The sequence below is a fragment of the Narcine bancroftii genome, chromosome 3 (genome assembly GCF_036971445.1).
Source record: "Narcine bancroftii isolate sNarBan1 chromosome 3, sNarBan1.hap1, whole genome shotgun sequence".
Lineage (NCBI taxonomy): Eukaryota > Metazoa > Chordata > Chondrichthyes > Torpediniformes > Narcinidae > Narcine > Narcine bancroftii.
The window spans coordinates 84,377,452-84,392,003 of record NC_091471.1 but is presented as its reverse complement, the minus strand read 5'-3'; the positions used below and the strand labels follow the sequence as shown (position 1 = coordinate 84,392,003).

Sequence of the window (14,552 nt, the reverse complement as noted above, 5' to 3'; positions counted from 1 at the left end):
GGGGTGGGCCAGCTCATAAAATACATGCAATACAGTGGTTGCACCATGTCAGTGACAGGGGTTTGAATTTAACTTCTGTAAGTTACAGGAATTTCATAATTTCAGTAAAGTTTACATAATTAAAGACTGCAATACTGATTTTTTTTTCAAATTTTCAAAGTCACATTTTGTACTTTCTTTTGTCTTTTAAATGGTGTTTTCTTAATTTAGGTGTATTAGTTAGACATTGGAAGAGTGAATCTCAGTCAACCAGAAAATTCACATTTTTGGTATCCATGATCCCCATAGGTGCCAGGTAATGGGGGTTTTACTGTGCATGGTCCCTTCCTTTTTGTAATAAATATGAAGGTAAAAGACCCAGCTGCAGGCCTGTGGTTTGCTGGGTCCTTTTTTTAATCAGTTATGGTGTGCAAATTCTGAGTCCATCTCACCAGATTAAAAAGCATTGATTGATGGAGCAAATCTATACACGGTAAAAATTTATTTGTGACAAAAGACTGGATTTTTAAAAATCAAGGTTTTTTAGGCATTCTTCATGTTATACAATTGCAAAATTGCAAAAGTGAATAGATTGTTAATGACGTAAGTACACAGTCTATACACACTGCATCATATTACTCTCTAAAGCATTTTATTCCCTGTTGAATTCACCCAATGTGACTGCATGGGCTGCAGTCTGAAGATAGCCCATGGATCTGAATCAAGGAATGTAATTTATGATCAGTGCCCTGGCTACAAAAAAAATAGATCAAAGCTATAACACAATGCATTGCACAAAGTCAGGCAGATCTAATTGGATGTGTCACCCCAGTTAGAGGTAACTAGTGATAAATTTTGGTCATGAACAACTCTGTAGAAATGTCTTCAAGCAGTTGGAAAGTGTTGACATCTTTATGACTGGATTAAGCCATAAATGATGCATTGATTCATGAAGGTTTAGGGTAAATGTTGGAAACAGACATAAGTGATTGGTTAATTCCTCTGGTTTCTCCTAATTTTCATTATAATTTCTACTGTCCCCATCTTTTATGATTCACTTTAACTTCAGCTAAAATATTCCTCTTCTTTCTAGATAAGCTTTAATTTTTAACAACTTGTTTTTATATTTGAAGCTAGATTTGCCCTCTATTCTACATTTTCTTTTTCTTTCCTTATCTAATTTGTGCTGTACTGTGTCAGTTGGGCAACATGGTGGTGCTTTGAGCTGTTGCCCTGCAGCTCCTGTGAACTGGGTTAAATCCTGACCTCTGGTATCAAATGTGAAGAGTTGGCCCATCCTCAGTGTGACCAACTAAGTTTTCTTTGGGTGCTCAGGTGTCCTCCTGCATCATTATGATGTGAAAATTGGTAATTAAATTACGGCGAGCGGCCCCTAATATGTCCGTGTGTGATAGAATCTGGGAAAATTGATGGGAATATAACCATATAACAAATTACAGTACGGAAACAGGCCACATCGGTCCTTCTAGACCACACCAATTTATGTGGAACTCCACTAGTTCCACCTACCCATTCCCTTGCCCATAACCCTCCAATCCCCTCACATCCATGTGCTTATCTAACCTCCTCTTAAATTACAGAATTGAGAGAATACAATACAATAGATTATTGTAAATAGGTGCTTGATAGTTCGCATGGACTTGCTGGTCGAAGGGCCTGCATCTGTAAATCAAAAACACTGGAAATTAAAAAAAAAAACAGAAAATGCTGGAGAAAGGAGCTCAATCTTGGTATTTCACCCTCTCAGAGAAATCCCCTTTGTTCTACTAGTTGCCTTCCACCACCTTCCCTGCAACCTAGACAAATTAGTTTCTTTCCTTCTGATAAAGGGACGTACAGTTGAAACATTAATTATGCCTCTCTTTGGCGATGCTGCCTGACCTTTGTATGTGCAGCATGTGCTGTTTCTGGATGGTTTGTTTCTGAGCTGTTTGACTTGATGAGCACGTGTGTCCCCAGTGTTGCTGTCAAACACAGTTTATGGCTTCATAGATTGCTTTATTTTGATTTAAGGCTCTGGCTTCAAATGGAATTAAATCACTTGCAGTTTTTATATAAAATTGAATATTATGAAGGACCATAAGTTAACTAAGCATTAAGTTTAGTAAATGCAACATGATAATCTGCAGATGCTGTGATTGTAGTAAACACTCAACAATGCTGGAGGAACTCAGCTGGTCTTTTTAGCATCTATAGGAGACAAGGATATATTGACATTTCGGTCATGAGCCCTTCTTCAAGGAAAAATATCAGAAAAGGCAGAAGCAGGAATCCAGACCAATAAAAGATGTTAATTGGATACGATAAGGGACTAGGTAGAATTTATCATATCTGTGCGAAAGGAGACAGGGCATGGAGCGACGATGGGGGGATGAAGGGGGTGGGGTGAGCAGAGTTTTGACGAAAGTCAGAGAAGTTGATATTAATGCCATCAGTTGGAGGGTGCCCAGTAAGATGACGTGTTGCCCTTCAATTTACAGGTGGTCTCAGTCTGGTAGTACATGAGACTATGGACAGACACGTCGGCAAGGAAATGGGATGCAGTCCCACTGGGAGATCCATGATATTTCAGCAGACAGATTCAAGGTGCTCAACAAAGTAATCTCCCAGTCTGCATCCAGTCTCTCCAATGTACAGGAGACCACAGCGGGAGCACTGGCTGGATGCAGTAGATGACCTCTGCAGATTCACAATTGTTGCATCACTTGGAAGGACTGTTTTGGGCCCCTAGTAGTACTAAGGGAGGAGGTGTGGGTGTAAGTGGAGCATTTTCAGTGGTCACAGGGGTAGGTCCAAAGGGAACAATGGTGGGAGGGAGGAATGGACAAGGGAGTCAAGGAGGGAGTGGTCCCTGTGGAAGGCAGAGAGGGGAGGAGAGGGAAATGTGTGTCTAGTAGTGGGATCATGTAGTAGGTGGCAGAAATGGCCAAGGAGAAGTAAAGTAACTATCAGAGTAAACAGACCCAAAAAAACTGCATTAGGTGATGAATGTTTTCTCTATCTGTTTGAAATGGTGTCAATCACTTCTACCATGAATGTATTAAGTAATATTTTAGGTCAATATTAATTAGCTATTGTGTTTGGTGTGATGTGCAGTGAGCAAAAGAAAAACCACACAGAAGCTGTGAGTGAGTTGAACCAACCAAATGACTTCACTGGAGCTCTCCGAGAGCTTATCAGCACGACCCCCATGATCCTTTGCACCCCTCCACCACCACTGGGACCACTGTGGCATCAGCAAGTGTGAGCCTGCACATCCGTGACCCGGTTCAATTGTGGATCAGACTGGAATACAAAATCAAAGAAACTCATCCTCTGTTGCATGTTGAATTCTTCTTCTCGAATTTGACTGTATTTATAGAAATGAAGTCAGATCCTAGCTGTGGGAGTTTAGTGCCTAAAACAGAAGGTACATTTTCACTTTTTTTTCCTTGTTTTTCTTGAAATGCAAACTTTCACAAAAATATTGTGCTGCTTTGCATTTCCTCTGATTTTTTGAAAGTTTGCTTTTTTGTTAATCTTAAAACATTTAAGATATGGTCGAATCAGACAATCACCAAGTCTGATCATTATCCCTTGATTTTAGTTTCATAATTTTGGAAATATACTTGAATATCTTATTTGTTTTGCTGAATACTGCTCGTCGAATATGCTTGATATTGACTCTGCTGTCTCTTCCAACTTCAACTTTAGCTACTTCAGTATCATTCAATATTATTGACAGGCTTTGAAACGTTGCACAGAATTAAAACATCAAGCCATTTCAACTGTGACTGAGTATGTTATCTGTGCCTGTAAAATTCCCAGAAAATGTAAAATGAATGTGAATTCTTGATCTGCTGTTCCCCAGAGCCCTAACAATCGATTGTGTCATTTCAAGGTGACTTTGTACATCGACAAATCCTTAGGTGCATTGTGGAAGATATACTGACTGGTTACATCACAGCCTGATTTGCTGATTTGATTGCCAAAATTGCAGAAGGCTCCAGAAGGTAACAGAGTCAGGTCCATCACAGGCTCTGATCTCTCATCCATATGAGGTCTTGTCTCAAGAAGACAACCAACATCATTAAGGATGCCTATCACCCCATCCACAATCTCTTCTCACGGCTAACTTTGGGCTGAAGATAGAGAAGTCTGAAGTCCAGCCCCTCTGGGTTCAAGAACAGTTCCTTATCAATGGTTATCAGGGTCTTGAACCACCCCTTGTTAAATTAATCATCGACTGCTCTGACACCACAAAAGAACTGCCTGCAGTATTGCTAAGTCACTTATTTTTGCACGGGTCACTATTAATATTAATTATCTATTCATTTTTTGTTTGCTATTGCAGTTAATTTATAGTTATTTTTGTAGCTTTTTTTTTTACAAATACCTGTTCAGCTGCAGCAAGAATTTTGTTGCAGATGTACATCGCATATGACAATGAACTTGTTATCATTTTTCCACCATGCCCTTAAAACCAACCTGCTGGAGACACTGGGATTTAACATTTGGAGGCTTTTGAGATTTCATTGTTCCTTGCCTGTTCTGCTGGTATTCATTCTGGAGCAATCAAATTTTTACTCCTTCATGGAATCAAAGTCCCACAAGAGCTGGATATATACTTATGATGAGCCCTTACATGTGGAAATTGTATGGTTTGAGTTGAGAGTTTGAATTATAGGTAGAAGGAAATCCCATTTGACAGAACTCAAAAGGCACCTTTTTTATCTAGATCATAATGGGTATTTGTGCATGTCAATTCTGTGTTTGTTTTCTCAAATTAAGAATCCATTTTTGGCACTGAAGTAACTAGTATTACTGAATTTATGTGGAATGCAATAATTATTGATTAATCTTCTTATGAATGAAATTGTTGTTATGTGTGTGACTTGTTGGTAATATTCGAGGAAGAGATACTGGCTTGGTTAAGCATGAAACTAATGAATTAAAATAAATCGAAAAATGTCAAAAGACTGGCTATATCATTAATGGCAATGTCTTCATGGCGCATTGCTGACATTACATAGCCATACCAGGTGTCATAATCAGACCCGCAACCCACGGGGCCAAGTAGGACTGTGATTTCCAAATTATCAATTCATAGATCGAAGGGAAAAAGGGAGCAAAATTAGAATATCAATGTGACTGATATCGTCTCTGCAAGTTTATTTTTCCTTCAAATACACACACACATTAATTTACATATCTCACAGACAAACACAAAATATCTGGTTTACTTTAAATTCCAACAAGAGAGGTAAAATATATTGTGCACATACATAACGTTCAGGTTTAGGTAACAAGGTCATTTTAATTGTTTTGTTTATATAAAGGAATACAACATTGATTAAATATCTGTTTTCAATTGGTCTATATTTCACCACCTCACAAAGCTCACAGGCAGTGTTATTCTGGTCAGATGAGTAATGCGTGCTGCAGGGAGTCAAAAAATTGTAGCTGTTTAACAGTAACTATGAAAACTACATTTTTATTAACACCTGCAATCTTGAAACAATATTTTGAAGAAAGGCAGTAAGTAGTAGATTTTGCAGAACGTACAGAAATAAGTCAGTTGTACTTCATTTAAACTTTATCCATTATAAAGGCCTCAGTTTAAAAAAAAACAGCCTGGTTATCATCAGTCTGCACAATATCTGTTAACTTTTGAGGGAAACACAAGCAACTGCAGATATTGGAATCTGGAGCAAAAATTCACAGGAAGATCTAAGTGGTTTAAGCTGCATCTGTGGAGGCAAAGGGATGGTCCACGTTTCAAGGCCCCACATCTACATGGCACACATTTCTTGACCCAAATCGTAGACTATCCCTATACATGCATAGATGCTGCTTGAATCGCTGACTTCTTCCAGCAGATTGAATTTTGCCTTTAACCTTTGTTTTTATAACGTTATCAACTACATTCAAGTGAACCATTCCCATTCCATTACACAACCACTTTCTGTATCATGTCTGATCTCAACTGTGGGATTAGTTCATGAGGAAGGGCAGAACTTTTGCATAACAACCACCTAAAATTGCAAGTTTTTGGAAACAAATGTGAACAACTTTATATAAAACAAGGTGAATGACAGCTAAGATAGCAGATTTTTACTTTTTTTTGGATATGCAATGCCTAGTGTCAACCTAAAACAGCACCTACTGATGCAGTGAATATAGATGGCAAGCAGCTCTCTCCCTGCTCCATTGGAGTATTGTGGCTGAGTTTCAATCAGGGAAAAATTACCTGGTTTTGTCTAGCATATTTTGTTGTTCTTTCACTTTGATTAGTTTCAGAAGTGAACTATTCATCCATTTTCAACTTGCTTCATGTGACCAGAACTTATTTCATGGTGATACTTGAAAGCCAGGAAGTAAGAATATCATTAACAACTCGTTATTTTTGGTTAGATTTCATCTCAGGTCCCACTATTTTCCCACTTCTGGAAAATAAGACAATGAATTACTACTGTACAACATACTCCTCATTCCTTATTGTTAGTCAACAACACAATTAACACTCGGACTTGGGGAACGATGCTGAGAGTTTCAGCAATTACATCATTCTCACATGATCAAACATGCATGCAATAGTCTCGGGACATTCATGCACAGATAAAAATTTCCAGTCATTCCAACAAAAATTAGAGTGTCACAGAAATTCAGTACAAATGCCATTTTTTAAAACTGATATACATTATGCCCACATACAACTACATAAGACACATAAACAAACGTCTCTGAAAATTTGCAAATCACACACCATGCTAGCAGACACTGGCTCCAGTGTATCATTATCAGGGCTTGAACTGACATCTATTTTAAGACACAAGAAAAACTTTCAATATCTGAAGGTACTGAACAGTTGTGAAATTAAACCCTGGTGTCAGAGGACTGAGTTATGAGGAAAAACTCTTGAAAGAGTATGAAGAGGATCGTGTATACGTTTCAAGGAGAATATAATGTAGAAAATATCTATATCAACATGTACTATGGGAATGGAATAGTTGGGAATGGAAAAAAGGAAATTGCTGACATTAGCATTCAATGTATGTGGTGGGCAGTGGAGGCAAATCTTTGGAGTTATTTGGAAAATATTTGGACAGAATAGAGGGGGAAGGAAACTAAAGGTTTATCTGGACTAATGATTTAATATTGGCTGAATATACTTAATTTTATAATGTTAAATATTATTAAACACAGCCATATTTAGATCTATTCAATTTTAAGTAAGTTCATTGTTAATTTCCATCAGGGTGAATTTTACAAGGTCATCAGGTCTCACTTGGCAGAACTATGAAAACAATATAAATTCATCCTACAATCTATAGAGAAACTTCTGAACAACATTTTAGAAATTAAGGCAACATTTTCTGCCCAATATTTATTTACTAATACTGGCAATAGCTTGTAAATAGCTAGAAAAATGACTGGGCAAGTCTGAAACAGTAATTATTAAAATGTGTTAACTTCAAGCCCTGTTCTATACAACTTTGCACAGTTATCTGCATTGAATTAGAATGCACTATATATTCTGAAATATTGCACTTAGTGGCCTATTGTCCCTCAATTCAGAGGCTTACACAAAAGTATAAAACGCAGATTACTTCAGCACCGATGCATCACTTTGCATTTACTCCATTCTGGTAAAAAAAATTCAGACACCAGAAAGATAACTCTAACTACTGTACATTTAACATTGCACATTCACAGTACATTATTTATTTGCACAAAAATACCTTCTTGATTTGCTTAATTTATATGGTTTAAATGCTGGCAAATCACTCCTCTGAGATTTCTGAGTGACTATGAAAATTGTCAAACCAGCATTAAAATTATGTGAGAGATGATGTAAATTCTCAGTGGATATAATTTTTCATTAAGAATGCTGTAGGGCACAACATTTTAAAGACTTGTTTTCATGCTGTTTTCTATGCTAATATATCACAAACAATTATAAATGAGGCTGTAAAGATTGCCTTAGATTGGAAAGTGCAGCCAGAAAAGATGAGGTTACATTGAAGTCTTCAGTTCCAGAGTTAGGGGGAGAATATTTGGTTTCCATCTCTAAGTCTAATAATGGTTCTGTAGAGATCCAATGGTAGCTTCTATTCTGTGCACACAACTGCACAGATATTGGAAAGGCACTGAAGGTCAGATGCGTGTTTCTCTTCTCACCGTGCCTGCACTCGCCGTTGATTTCAAGGCTGCCCTGTAAGTTGAATGGAAGAATTGGATGCACTGCATACCTGGTCTCTGATGCTGGTGCAACTGATAATTCTACATTCATTCTTAAGGATTGTTAGCTTTTACTTCCAAGGGAAGGTTAGGTTATTATCTGGTTGTTCATCATTATTTCAATGTATACTTACATTTTTAATTAATTATGAGAGGTTTCATGGGCTTCATTGATCATTTAAAGCTTTTTACTAATTCTTATTTTTATATTTTATCTAAATGTCTCTGATGACACAAGGTGGAGTCTGGGATCAGTGTGATGCGGCTCCATCACCAGCTTCCAATGCCAATACTCTTGCACATACTTCACACTAATGGCAATAAAAGAACCATTCCCATGACAATTCCAAGGGCAATAAATGACACACACAGAAGAATAATTAAAAACTGCTGACAATGTTCAGTAAAATTTGCAGGACCAATCACTGGAGATGCTTGAGGATGGGTTAATATTTAAGGACAGACAACTGGGCTTGGCTTTCTGGTTAACCTTGGAGAAGTCAATTATAATCTGCAAGTTGTTCCAGTGGTTAGTATGAACAAATGGAGTTGTAGCTCCCTCTTGGTGAAATACAAGTGCTGTGAGGTGGTTCTTCCGAAAGTGATCTTAACACCGCTTGGCCTTTGTATATTTAAGTTTCAGATCAGGGCTGCATTCGACAGTTGAACTGACATTTTGTCAGCACGCATCCACTTTAATTACAGCAACATTAACATCAGTCAGATAATGTGAGATATGAGACTGCTGGCATACGTATTGAACACATTTTAACAAATCTATACTATTAATCCAAGAACTCTATTAATGGGAATTGCTACCTTAAATGGCCTATGAATATTTATTACTAGACAAGCAATCAAACAGAGTTAATTTAGTAACTTGGATGCCTACATTTCCATTGATGAATTCAATTTTGTGCAGACTGACGATAGGCTTTTTTATCTTCAATTTATCATTCAGAGAATACTTGAAAGGCCACTTAAATCTGGTAAACTGGGAGATCTAAAGTACTTTGTAAATGTAGGACATTAAACCTAGGATTTTTTTTTTGTTCCCAGGAACCCACTGTTCCGTTAACAGTCACACATACCTTGAATCTAGAGAAAAATATGCTGAACCAATACAAGTAAAGATTGACTAATTGCCAATAAGAGGTTTTGGGAAACAGTACTGAGCACAGACTAGCAAAAAATAAATATAGATTGGTTTGTTGAATATTATATAGAGGCCAAACAATTACATTTTCATGGACTAATAACTAAAGACTAATTTTTGCAATATAGACACAATTTGATTGCCTCCATATGTCTGTGGTCAAGTCACTAACAGCCACAGTTCTGTTGCTGTGGGGGTGGGTTCTCTGTGAGTTTTGTGTTCTGTTTTCCTGCAGCAACAGTAGGATCTGTAGCCAAACTCTCCAACATCTTCTCACAGATGATGTCAACGAGGCGTTCAAATGTCTGCTTGACATTGATGTTATCCTTGGCACTGGTTTCAAAAAATTCAAAGCCTTGCAGAAAGAGGAAGAAAATATTAGTTATTTTAATTAACAGAAGTTAAGCACAATCCCTGAAATAACAGGGTATATACTCAGTTTCTCTCCTGCTTTATTGTCAATAATTGCAGAGTCCACGCTGGACAATTACTAGGAAGAATACAAGTGTCACCTGGGCCTTTATATTCTACACATAGTCTTAACTTGGCTGACAAAAGTCACAGTGTGGTCATTTCTGGGGATTATTTCTCATGTATTAGAACAACAGGAACAACCTGTTTTCTTTTCCTGGGCAGGGTTTTTTCACCCCCCCACCCCCCCACCCACTCCTCCTGCTGTCTATATGCCTCCTGCAAACTGCTCCAACACATTGAATGGCCATGAAAATTATTCTGATATTACACTCAGAGTAAAGTCGGGTGATACAATAAGACAAAGAGCCAGTCCCTGTGGTGAGCTGTTTGTCGTTTTATAAGACTGCAGTGTTAGTGTGGGCTAGGGATGACATGAGAAGTGAGCAGATTTCAGTATGTTCAAACTCAAACCGTGCATCTTGGCGCCTCACAGTTTGGCGGGCAGCAACCTCCTTTGAAGAAGACCGCAGAGCCCACCTCACTGACAAAAGGCAAAGGAGGAAAAACCCAACACCCAACCACAACCAACTGATTTTCCCCTGCAGCCGCTGCAACCGTGTCTGCCTGTCCCGCATCGGACTTGTCAGCCACAAACGAGCCTGCAGCTGACGTGGACTTTTACCCCCTCCATAAATCTTCGTCCGCGAAGCCAAGCCAAAGAAAAAAAAGAAACCTATTAAATCGTGCACTGGCTGCATCTCACTGTTGTTATTGAGCTAAAACAATTTTTAAAAATAATATTGGCAAGTTTTTTTTTACAATCTCAGTAATCACTTCTCTCAAGTCCTAATTTAAATTTAACAATTCACTTTTGTTATATTTGTAAACACTGATACTGCACAGTTTCTGAGCAGACCCTTGAGGCCCATTTAGCTCACACTGATTCTTCCTAAAATCTGCCACAAAATATGCATCTGCTTTCACAAGACACTGGATCACAAGAGGTTTTTCATCTGTGCCGGTATTTTATCTCATCTTTCTTCTGAACTCGGGACTTCCATTTTGTGAGTCAGGATGTTGTCTTAAAGCCTCTTCTTGTTGCCTAGTGTTACCTGAGGCAAACAGTTCCAGAGGATTTAGGTATTAGCCACAGAGTATGAGCATCCTGGAGCAACTAGAATCTTGGTGCTGATTGGAGATCTCTAATAGATAGCAAATAGGTTTTTCTAACAGGTGCTGATGTCCAGCGAGATCTTCTTAATGATCCACCTGCACGTTTGATTCCTCTGCATATGGATTTTCTCTGAATCACATATCCTTATTGTCTATCGCTATTGCATACTTAATGTAGAAGGGAGAGACTGAAGGAAAGACCAACGTGGCAAGTTGAGATAATGATGTGGTTTTCAGCAATTGAAGGGTCTTGCACTCCCTTCTCTCCTCTGTTTCTTCATATAGTGTTTATCTAAAAAGAAAGGAAAATAATTTGGATTATCAGGCAGGTTTGAGCTGTTTTGCATAAACACTTAAAGAAACACAATGATACATTGATATTTGTTGCAACTCTTTCTTTGCTCTTGAAAAATGATTCAACCACTTGCCCTTGAACTTGTCCTCCCCTGGCAGCCAGAAGCAGGCTACTTGCAGAGCTTGACCACTCCTTCCTCAGGTCTTGATTCAAGGCTGACCACTCACTTGTGGTTTAACTTTGGCAGGTGCTATGGACAATGTTCTTCCGCAAAAGAAAATACAAGGCATAAGTATGTAGCTTAGAAAAATAATCTTGTTCCAAGAGTTAGACAATTGATAATGAGCAAGCATACAATGAGGAATGGCCTGTCATACATGCAGGATTGTGCGAGGTTGCATGTTGTGATAGGAGCAATGATCATTGGTGCAGGTTCATCCCAAGAAGAAAGGTTAAGATAAAGGGTGATGGAGTGGATTATGATCAACAGAAAGTGCACCAAAAGGTCACAGGAAGGTAAGTGCTTACCTTAGTTGCCTTCCCGAGGAATTCCAGACATCGAGAAGGTAGTATGCATCACGTCCCTCCAAAAAGTGCACAACAAAGATTATTGGAGTTTGTTGCCAAGGCTTCAAGAAGAGTACCCACTCCACTCTGCATTTTGGTTCGCAGGCCATCCAGGTTAAGTTCAGAAATATGTCTCTTTTCCCTCCAGGTCCAACTCCTACCTCTGTGCTACCAATGTTCCTCAAAGCAGAAGGAGGTTTTCCAATCCACTGTTCTACACAGTTCACCTCTGCTGTGCCCCAGCAGAATTATTTTGCATTGCCTTAAATAAATTGAGACCTCTAGTTTCTATTGTAGTCTTTCTAATGACTGGAATTCCTCAGAAGATTCTTGTTTAAAGATGTTGATTTAATCTTTTTCTAGTACTTTCTAGAGCTGCTTAGCATTCAATTTAGTAAGAGGTATTGATTATTTATCATATATCCAGCCATAAAATGGATGGCTGAATTATTACTTCTAACACACACATTTTCATCTTGGTGTGGAACATTCTCAATATTCAAGTTAACCTGATTTAATTAAAGCTCTTGAAGGAAGTGGGGATGGAATTCCTCATGATGAGGCCCTGCTGAATGGACATTTTTTTCATCCAGAAGACAGGAGATTTGTTAATCAGAAAAGTGTAAAGCAGCTGATGTTGGAAATTTGAAATAAAGAAAATACTAACTCAATTAGTCAGGCAGTATCTGCAAAATGAGAAACAGAATGACCATTTCAGGTCAATGACCATTCACTAGAAAGGTTGTAATCCAAGATCACTGTTCATAAATGATACTTCTGTTCCTTCCTCCTCAGAAGCTGCCTGATCTGCTGTGAGTGTGTCCAATAGTTTCTGTTTTGATTTTATTACAGTATTACACACGGGGCCATTTTTATCATATGGCAAAATCAAAGTGAACTAAATCAATGCCACATTCCTCTTGAAGATGAACCAATATTTTTATTGGCATTTCTAGTTATAGGGACTAGTTAAGTCTGGTGGTATGTATGTGTATCGTGGAGAACATTCTGTCTGGTTGCATCATGGTCTGGTATGGAGGTGCAGGGCAGGAAATGAAAATTGTTCAAGTTGTTAACTTGACCTGCAGCATCACGAGGACCAGCCCACTCCATCGAGGACATCGACAAGAGGTGGTGTTTTAAAAAAGCAGCCTCTTTGCTTAAGGACCCTCACCACCCACACCCTCTTCACTCTGCCACCATCATGGAAAAGGTAGAGGAGCCTAAAGACGAGCCCTCAGCAGCTTAAGGCCAGCTTCTTCCCTGCTGCCATTAGATTCCTGAATGAACAATGAATCATAGACACTGCCTGACTTTGTCTTTTTCTTGCACTATTTTTATTTATTTTGAAATGTAGTTTTATATGCAAAACGATGAATTTCGTGACATATCCATGACAATAAATTCTGTTTGTGTCAAAGATAGATAAATGTCCAAAGTAAGGTACCAAGGCTTCTCGCCTAGTACATCTGACTCCAGTATCCGGTCTTGAAATGATCAGATTTATTAAAGAACTGAAAGCCTAATCCTATTATTGGAAACCATAGTACAACACCAGACAACATGAGTGCAATATTGAGAGTTCAGTGCCTGCAGTTTGCTCATTGATGATCTAAATGACCTTTAGGCTCATTGAGTCCACATCATTTACACAAATCTTACCTTAATCCCATTTATTTCATTTTCCCCACATTCTCTTCAACTCCCCCAGATTCTACTACACTCCCCCATACTGGGAGCAATTTACAGTGGCCAATTCGCCTATCAACCCAGGAGTAGGAAACAGGAGCAGCTGTGGAAACCCATGCAGAACTATGTGGCAGAAAGAACGTGCAAGCTCCTCAAAAACAGTGCCAACAGTCAGGATTGAACCCATTAATTTGTTATTCTACCAGTCATACTAATACAGTTTGAAAAACAATGATCTCTCATGTCACTGAGAAAACAATCGATTTTGGTTCAAGAAAGCAGTCTGCTTGTTTCTTTTTACTTCATTATTTTTAATTAATTTTGGGGACTTTCTGATATACAAGTTGAGTGTGGGATATTTATGAGAGAAAGGCACATTGTAAAAACTTATTCTGAGAAAAAAAATAAGGTGGCATAGTTGGCATGCCGGAGAGCGCAAGGCATTTACAGCGCCAGTGATCGGGACTGGACTGGGGTTTGAATCCCGCACTGTCTGCAAGGAGTTGTTATGCTCTCCCCATGTCTGTGTGTGTTTTCCCGGTGGCTCTCATTTCCTCCCACCATTCCAAATGTACCGGGTGTGTAGGTTAATTGGGTGGCACGGACTTGTGGGCCAAAATAGTCTGTCTATGTCTAAATAAAAAAGGGTAAATCTTTAAGAGGGTTTAATAATATTATAACTTTCACTCTCATGGCTGGTTTATTGCAAAAGACTATATAGATCAAGTTAAAGATAATGCAATAGCTGTCTTACTTTTATAGTTTATAAATTGCATGATTTCATCAAGTGTTTGTTCAGTCTACCTTAAGCAAGATTGAAGCAGTACAAATGTGAAAGGCATGGATATCCAGTTCAGATTGAAAGCTTTACAAATAGATAAGGAGCACTGAGAATCAACTGGAACAAAAAGTGTTCTGCACACTTTTAGGCATGATTTGTAGCATGAGGGTATCTAGTGAGGAGCTGACTGTAGAATTATATTATCAACAAAATGGATTAAGGAATAGCAAAAATTAGAGCCTAATAAAATGATTCAC

General features: G+C 38.4%; 1 protein-coding gene across 7 annotated transcripts in view; it reads right to left on the bottom strand.

The window, feature by feature from the left end:
• Positions 1-5,135: 5,135 nt before the first annotated feature.
• Positions 5,136-14,552, bottom strand: part of LOC138757319 (ras-related protein Rab-3C) — a 155,278-nt gene continuing 145,861 nt past the window's right edge. For 4 of the 7 annotated variants that reach the window (XM_069924450.1, XM_069924448.1, XM_069924449.1 and 1 more), the window contains one exon: positions 5,136-9,731. In XM_069924450.1, coding sequence (XP_069780551.1) covers positions 9,544-9,731 — 188 coding nt within the window. In that variant the 3' untranslated portion in view covers positions 5,136-9,543. Of the gene's footprint in view, positions 11,256-11,391; positions 11,523-14,552 lie in introns of all 7 variants that reach the window. The other 3 variants (XR_011353500.1, XR_011353499.1, XR_011353498.1) reach the window with 3 other exon arrangements.